This window comes from Alligator sinensis, unplaced genomic scaffold (genome assembly GCF_000455745.1).
Source record: "Alligator sinensis unplaced genomic scaffold, ASM45574v1 scaffold210_2, whole genome shotgun sequence".
NCBI classification, from domain to species: Eukaryota; Metazoa; Chordata; order Crocodylia; family Alligatoridae; genus Alligator; species Alligator sinensis.
The window spans coordinates 1,946,140-1,954,896 of record NW_005841946.1 but is presented as its reverse complement, the minus strand read 5'-3'; the positions used below and the strand labels follow the sequence as shown (position 1 = coordinate 1,954,896).

Sequence of the window (8,757 nt, the reverse complement as noted above, 5' to 3'; positions counted from 1 at the left end):
CTCCCACTGTGATGCCATATCCAGAAAGGGTACTGCAATCCTTGGCTTCAGAAGTAGAAGGAACAAGGTTGTGATTTTTTTTAATCTCTTCATATATAGGGTCTGGTATCCACCAGGGCTGTGCGAAGCTTCAGTCCCTGATTCGATTTGGTGGAGATTTGACCCGATTTGGTGGCCAAACCTCTGCCCCAAATCAAATCAGAAGACCCGTTAATTTCTCCGAATCAAATCAGAATCCTCCAAATCGATTGAGAGAGATTCGGCGATTCGGACATAAAGACAGCTTTAAATGTTTTTTCTGCATACCTCTAGGTAACAGGTGGGTCATGGGTGCTGCGATGCTGAGGTGCATGGAGTGTCCTACAGAAGCATAGGTGGCATGACTGTCCCATAGAAGCATGGGGGGCTCCCCAGTGCGCTCAGCAGCAGACCCCAAAATGGATCAGAAACACTTCCAGTCCACTTCCGGGTCTGCCGGAGAGCACACTGGGGGGCCCCCTCATGCCCCCCCAGCTTGCCAACTGGTGCCTCCTGGGCCTGGGGTGCACTTGGGATTGCCCCGTGGCCGATTGCCGAGCTGGGGGGTGCGGACGGGGGGTGGAGGGGGAAGAAGCCCCATGCACTCCCCAGCAGATCCAGAAGCGTACCGAAAGTACCGTCCCTATGGGACACTCCACGCACCCCAGCATCGCAGTGATCACGAGCTGCACATGCTACCTCGAGGCACGTAGAAAAAGCATTTAAAGCTGTGTCTACGTCCAAATTGCCGATTCTCTGAATCAGCATCGAATGTTCAGATTTGGATTCGGCCAAGTTGAACTGGGAACAGTGAACTGAATCAATGAATCGAATCACTGTCCCCAATTCAGGCTGAATCTGAACCCGAATCAAATAGGGCCCAATTCGCAAACCCCTAGTATCCACATTGCAAAAAGAACTTGGAAGATTTGAAGAGGGTACAAAAGAGCAACAGAAAAGTGATCCACAGGCTGGGAAAAGTGCTTTACAATGAAAAGATGCAAGGGACCCTAGCTTGAGAAAGAGATGATCAAGGGATGACCTGGTTAGACTCAGAGGATTTAAACTTCTCCAGGGGAAGGGAGTAGGAGGTAGAAAGAGATCCTGGGTGTTAACAGACTCTTTAATGAATAAGATTTAAAGAAGAACGAGTGGCTGGAACTCAAACTAGAAATAAGGCATGAAGTTTGACCTTTTCCAAAGATTAAACAGCTTCACCTATGATAGCACTTGGGAGTGGGTTTCACCATTTTTACACGGCTTCAAAAGGCTAGGCATTTTTTTGATGATTTCCTAGCCAAATACAAGTTAGTGGGCTCAAGACAGGGATAACAGACTAGAGTTTAAGGGTCATAAGGGGAAAGACTAGATGATCTAATGCTTTCTTCTGGCCTTAACCTCTAGGTCAGTGATTCTCAACTAGGGTGCCCCAGCACTGGTTAGTACTGTTAGGTTTACAAACATGATTCACAAGATAAACTCAGAGACTTCAAAAATAAATCAACGGCTGTGCCCTTTCTGAGTTCTTTGCAACAGAAAGATTGCTCTATTTTTTTTTGTCTACTGAAAAAGAGTGAAAACTAAGAGCTGACATATTCCAAAGGGTGCCTCGAATCTAAAAAGGTTGAGAAACACTGCTCTAGGTACTATCCAGTTTTTGCTATATCTGAAGGCTGATCTATCCATCTATCTATTTATCTAAAGGGCTTAGTCTGTCTGTCTGTGTGTCTGTCTGTGCGTAACGCTCTTTAAATATGAATAGCTTGAAAACTGTAAGAGAGAATATTTGTGTCTTCACATAAATGTCTTTGCTAAACTTTGCAGGGGTGTAGGTTGTAGCTGTGTTGGTCTGAGGACATAGGCAGACAAGGTTCCTTGGGTGAATTTGATATCTTTTATTAGACCAACCCAAAACTTTAGCATTTGTTTAGTGACCATGCCAGTATGATCCCAACTTCCAGAACTGAGACAAAAAAGTCAGGAGCCAGGGCTGTTTCTACTGAGCTCCTCCCAGGAGGACACCGGCAGCTCAGCGCAGTGGGGAGGGCAGAGGTGTGAGGCAATGGGTGAGCAGAGGCTGCCCTATCCCGAGCTCTAAGCAGGGCAGGAGGCGCCCGGGGGCAGCATGGAGGAAGCCCTGGGGCATAGGCGGCTGCTGCGAGGAGCTTGCCTGCCCTTGCTCTTGCCCAGCAAAGAGGTGCACAGGTAGCAGCTGCGCCTGCTGGACGAGACCAAGTGCAGGAAGGGATTGGTATCTTCAAATGTTCAGCCTATTTTGTTTAAGATCTATAAATATTTAATTTATTTAATAAATATGAAAAGTAAAACCTGTTTGTTTTTGTTACTGAAATTCATGTGTCATTCTTGACAGACAATTCGCTAGTTTTAGATAATGGAGGATCATACTAACAATTTCAAGAGAATGGTCATGTACAGAATTTGCTAGCAAATGTCCCGCTAAAGAAATATTACAAAATTGGTGTTTCATAGAAACAGGATGTTGCAACTGGAGGAGTATTTCAACACCGTTTCCTGTGTGATTTAATGGAAAAATCTGCTCCAAGTATCTCAAAAAGGTGAAATTAACCAAACACTGATTTACCCTTTGAAGTCACGCTAAAAACCCCAAACTTCAACTTTAAAAATTATATATAAAAATAATTTATTGTCCGAAAGTAAATAAAAAGATCAATTCATAGTCTTCACCATTTACAGACTTACGTTTCTTCTCTCAAGGAAGCAGTACTTTGGAAAACAGTTTCGAGGAAATCTTCACTGCTACCAAGATCAGCTATTCAGCTTCACTTATAATAATGAAATAAAATATTTAATGTCTCTATTAATTTACAGGTGCCCTGCTCAACAGTTTTCATGCTGTTAGTGTGTTATAGCGTTCACCACCATTTCCTTTCTTTTTGAAGCTTTCTTTGTTGTGTTAAGCTTGAGCGTTTGAAATCTGCAATCCTCAAGAAGCAGTTTTGAATTCCGATGGAACCATGGGTGTAAGTATCCATTATAGAAGTCAACAGCTATAAGCCTCTTGTTCTTTATGACAGTTTTGACTCCAACCCAGCCTTCCTATGAAGGGAAATAAAAGATGTACACTGTTTCTTCCAAACTACTAAAAGCCAACATACATATTTAAAAATTTACTAATCTAGGAATGCACTAATTTAAATGTTACAAAACACTGAAGTTGTACACTTTTTAAACTGAACATTATCTGGATCAACCTTTCACTTGTAAATTAAAATCCTGTTACCAGGCACAGCAAAAGTACTTTAATCTACAACGTAAAAAAAGTTTATTTGGCTGTCACGGGGTGAGGTCCCTAGGGACAGCCGTGATGCCCCTAGGGCCCTGTGACCATGCCAGCTTCACCCTATGGGTGCCTTCTATTCGTGCCTGCCACGTCTCGATGGGTAAGATAATAGATGGTAGATAGGGAGGCTGCCCTCAAGGTGCTATGCAGTCACAGTCCTGGTGGACCCCACTAAACCATGTGGGTTCTTAGACCCCTTGCTGGGTCCCTCTCTAAGTAAGTGCCTTGTGGGACACCCCAAGCTTTATGGGCTACATGCATGGCTCAAAAACCGCCCCTTTATCATGCCCCATGCCTAGCAGACGGTATGCAGATGTTGTCTCGTGATGAGGCCTCAGCTTAGTTCAGCTTCAGTAACTGCGCCCTCGGGCGCTGGGGTCTCCTCACCCCGTCGCTGGGCTCTTTGGTGCTGGGGCTCCGCACGGTAGTGTGCCCCAATGCGGTCTCCTCCTCCCCAACAGCCTCATCCCAGTCCACCAAATTAAAAGCAACAACATAAATATGAGCCCCTGAGCTATAACATAACAGCAACCATAACCCTGGATACTTTAGTCTCACCAACAGCAGCACAGACACACAGCAGCTGCCAGGGCCCTAACTGCCTTCAGTCCCAGCCCTGTGGCTTATATGGGCCCAGGCCCTGCCATCTCTCAGTCAGCTGACCGGGTACAGCTGCAGGCTAATTCCCTCCTCAGCCTGCTGCCACAGTAACCTGCACCTGTGGGCTCCTAGGGCCCTCTCTCTAGGCAGTTTCTGCCCTTAAAGGAGCAGGCACCTTAGTGCCCTGTGACATTGGCCTAAGCCAACAAAACAGATGCATAAAAAGTTAATACACCAATTACTAAAAATAGCAGAAGCAAGACTAAACATTAACATTCAGAAAAGCGAATGGAAAACAAAGAACAATTACCTTGCAACGAACCACCAATGTCTGGGAAGGTTTGTGGTATAACACAAAGCCTGGAACTGTTCTGTCTTCATTTAATAAATGATCTGCAAACAAATGGACCACCTTGCATTTTCATGTTACTGAATAAGAGTGAAAATATTAAGTTTATATTTGTGCCTGTCTTTGAAGCACAACAATTATCTAAGAACTAGTAATTGCTCAAAAACACTTTGCTGTGCTTTATCCATTCCTTCATGGCGTAGAGCAAAGAACAGCAAGTCACAACAGGTGTGAAAGTGACCCATGAGTGGCAATGGCTCTGTAGTGCAGTGTCTCATCTTATACAGGGCAAAGCTCCTTCATATTAATAAAAACATATCTGGTCTGCCGGAGATTGAACAGTAAGAAGCCACACTCTGCAGTGTCTCGTATTTCCAAATAAAGGCAGAAATATCAACTCTCCTAACAGACACTATTCATCCCCTCAAGGGACTTGCAAAGAGGGAGAGTCAGGGCAAGACCACAGAGGGGCTAGTCTTCCTTGAAAGACACAAATCAACTTGGGACCCATGTCATTAAAGCAGGATTTCCCTCAATTATCCTCAGGTTTAACAAGGTTCCAGGGCTATGCCTCCTGCTCCCACAATGAAACCATTAAATATATTTTTAATCAGGCACAAATGTAGATGTTCACCTCAATGAACAGGGAGTAAAATTTTATAAATCCCCCTACACGGAGACAAGAAAATGTCTCATTTAGAGGCAAGCCTTCCTTAAATTCCATTCGACATCCAATTTTGAAATCTGCTTCATTTAAATGTTGCCTTGTGCAACTACACATTCACTTGCATTTAAATTAATTCACTGCACCTGTGTAAATTTTATAGCAAAGGTTATTAACAGATTAAAGTAAATACCAGCAAAGTCAGGGTTGTTATGCACCTCCACAAAATCCAGAAGTCTAACAGGACTACCCTCCCAGAGTGTCTGCAACGGGAACTGGAAACAAGATCACACACAGCACTTTCACAAGAGTCTCAGTTAATCAATATTTATCATCATATGAAAGTTACCTGCAGTAAACAGCATTAGGGCAGAGATTTAGGGACTGTTCCACGTAGGAGTTTATACATCGTAATGTACACAGTGCTTAATTGTTTCTTTGTGCTTTCCTCCTTTATGAGCTATATTAAGTTATAAGACTAATTTTGAATAATTTTTGCCAGCCACCAAAATGGGTTTGTATTAATAACTTGACAACTTATCTGCACACTGTTAACTTTTACTTAATACAAGAAAAATGTGCAGGTACAAGTCTCATATAATTACAGTGAATAGTGGAAGAATTTAACTTAAATTCTATTACTCGGCACTTTATAAATACAGCGTCCTTCCTCCCAACACCTCTGAAGTCCTACTTACATCATTCCTGTTTTATAGATGAAGAAAGTGAAACAGATTTAATCAATTTGTAAATAAAGTAATAGAGAACTGTCATCCGAGCTAGAAATTCTCCCAAGTTATGACCCTATTCTCACCCTACTAGCCTGTTGCACCTCTCAAAAGAATCAAACCATCATTTGAAAGGCTAGCAATTCTAAACACAATAGGGGGTAGAAACACTTTAAAAGGAAGGTTTCTCAGAAGTCCTGTTTGGTCTTACTTTAGCTCCTATGGCACGGTGTAGTCGCAGTATCTGCTCAGGAGTTTGTTCTTCCCATTTTATACAACTCACGGCAGCAGTGATCTTAGGAGCTAGGATCAAAGCAGAGTGAGAGCCATTATTTCCTGCTTTGTGTTCATTCACAGCTGAACAATGAGGTGAAGACAAGTGCATAACTCATCTCAAGCAAGGGCAGAACCAGAAGGCCTTGCAAGTTGATGACACTTTTGTGCAAGCCCAGTAGCACATTTCCTAATGCTGCTGATAGGTTTCATCACAAGCAGTGTACCCAAGATTTTCTTTTCCAGTGGGTGTTGGGAAGGCAAATATGGCTTCAATCTGAGGGAAGATCCTGCAGCACTCTTCCCCCCTTGCTCCAATATGGCTGTGCCACAGAAATCACTAGGAGCTTTGCCTTTGGCTATGAAAGTCAGAACGAGCCCTACATGAAAGCCAATATACAACACATCCACCAAGAACACATGATATGGAATCATGGAACCCAAATTCAACCTCCCCCGGTAATAGAAAACAAAGACAGATTTCATTAATACTCTATACCTACCAAACGTGACTCCCTCCTGCGGTTGCTCCCTTTTATTTTCTAAACTTTCAGGCAAGTTTTTCAAAACGGAAAGAAGCTGCAAAATGAGATTTTGTAAAGGACAAGATCAAATGTAAACAGCATATTACAACTACATTAAGTATACTGCCAGAAACATCCTTCCAAAACAAGAACCCAGCATATATTTTGATCCATGCAACTTTCTATAAAGCTCACAAGAATATCACTTCATTGTACCTAGAATACACCTGCCTATACTATTCCATCCCCATACCACCCAACCTCCAATTAAAAAGTGAATATTCCTCAACTTTCTGCTGGTACATGGCCTAGCAGCACTGAATCAGTACTGGAACAAGAAGAAAACTGGTTTATAGTCAAAGGAAAAAATTGCTACCGACTTTAGTGGAGGTAGTGTCAGATCTAGTGTTTACAGTATTCAAAATTTCTTGCATGGCTGTTTAAGTTAGAACACAGGCAGACTGAAACTAGATCTCTCTTTTACACAGTTCTACCAGTACTGCCAATGTCTCTTTTCAGCAAGACAGGATGTTCAGAACTGGCAAATCTCAGACCACCCAAGCTTGTAGTCAAAGCTTGCAGTCAACTCAGACTAGTATCAACAACAGTTCTGTTTATGTACTGGGAACCTACTTTTTCTCCTCAAGGAGTTTCTTTTGACAATTCAAAGCAATAATTGCTTAGAAAAAATATATATGGATAATGGCTTGTATAAATTTACCAAGTTAGCACCCAGTTTTGATAATATTGCTTCTAGCTCCTTTGCTGTGCAGTGGGGAGGAACAGCAATCTTTTCTTGCTTAATAATTGGACCAACATCAAACCTAAAAACAAATACATTTATATTAGTTTCATCCTTTAATAAATTATCACTTCACTCATATGCAAACAAGCATGCAGTTTTGCACAAGGCTTCTGTATTAACTCAAATAATCACTCTCCCTTTCTATTTGAGTAATAACTACTATGTTAAAATTGGCTTCACAAGACAACAGATCAAAAACAGAGAATAGTATGACACAGCTGAACAAAAAACTAACCAAATACAGGATTTCCAAATCAAAAGGCAATATTTCAAAAGAAAGATGGACTGCAATATTCAGGCCTTTCACACCTTGCTGAGGTCTATTATTGGACAGGAGCCAGCAGGAAGAGTAGACAGCACTTTGAAACCTGACACTAAAAGGGGAGAGCATATACTTTTAAAAAAAATACACACACTATAGGATGGCACTTCACATGTGTTCATTTTCAGAAGTAAACCAGGCTGTGCAGAGTGAAGTAGTGCATTGGCAGGGCACCCAAGATGCTTGCTAGGGCTCCAGAAATGTAAGTGCAAACTCCTTCAGACGTATGCTGAAGACTACCCCCAGCTGACCCAAGCATAAGCAGATACCTCATGGTTCAGGCTGAGGAATCAAAGGTGGCCAAAAAGTGATCTATGTCACTTCCTTGTACAGCAACTAGCTATAAGAACTAGTGTGCCTTAACCACACTAGACTCAGGCAAACCACCAATAACTTGTGCATCAACCGTTTACCTAGAGAAGCAAATTATCAGTTTCATCAAATAGCTGCCTAGATCAGTAGTCCTGCAGATTCCAAGACTAGCTTTGGCTTGTACAACAAATCACCAGCATATGACTTTGAAATGGTGGTTCAATGTAATTTGTGTGTTCACTCAAATACAAGATACATAACGAGTCAGCAGGTCAGATCAAATTGCTGAACTACTTTCAAGTATTTTAAATATTAAGGATATGGATATGTGCACACATCCATTTCAATTAAATAAAGTTAACATAGCGTAGTGAATATTCATAAGTTAACTTAACATTGGTGAGGCTGCAGCTGGAATACTGCATCCGGTTTTGGGCACTGCACTTCAATAAGGATGTGGATAACCCTGAGAGGGTCCAGAGGAGGGCTACTCGTATGGTCAGGGGTCTGCAGGTAAGCCTCTATGAGGAGAGATTGAAGGACCTGAATCTCTCCAGCCTCTGCAAGAGAAGGCTGAGAGGTGATCTTGTAGCCATCTACAAATTCATTGGGGTGGGGGAGCAACAAGGAATAGGAGATGCTCTGTTCACCAGGAAGCCCCTTGGGGTAACTAGAAACAATGACCACAAACTGACAGAGAGTAGATTTAGGCTGGACATCAGAAAGAGCTTCTTTATGGTAAAGGTTACCAGAATCTGGAATGGGCTTCCAGGGGAGGCAGTGCTCTCCCTTACCTTGGAGGTCTTTAAGAGGAGACTGGACAAGCACCTGGCCCCAGCA

At 42.5% G+C, this 8,757-nt stretch overlaps 1 protein-coding gene across 1 annotated transcript in view; it reads right to left on the bottom strand.

Moving 5' to 3' along the window:
• Nucleotides 1-314: 314 nt before the first annotated feature.
• MTFMT (mitochondrial methionyl-tRNA formyltransferase) overlaps nt 315-8,757 on the bottom strand; it is an 11,137-nt gene continuing 2,694 nt past the window's right edge. The window contains exons 5-10 of the mRNA XM_006020108.3: nt 7,200-7,302; nt 6,458-6,533; nt 5,893-5,984; nt 5,147-5,228; nt 4,251-4,333; nt 315-3,096 (exon numbers count right to left, since the gene is read on the bottom strand). Of these exons, the coding sequence (XP_006020170.1) occupies nt 2,896-3,096; nt 4,251-4,333; nt 5,147-5,228; nt 5,893-5,984; nt 6,458-6,533; nt 7,200-7,302 (637 nt within the window). The 3' untranslated portion in view covers nt 315-2,895. The remainder of the gene's footprint in view (nt 3,097-4,250; nt 4,334-5,146; nt 5,229-5,892; nt 5,985-6,457; nt 6,534-7,199; nt 7,303-8,757) is intronic.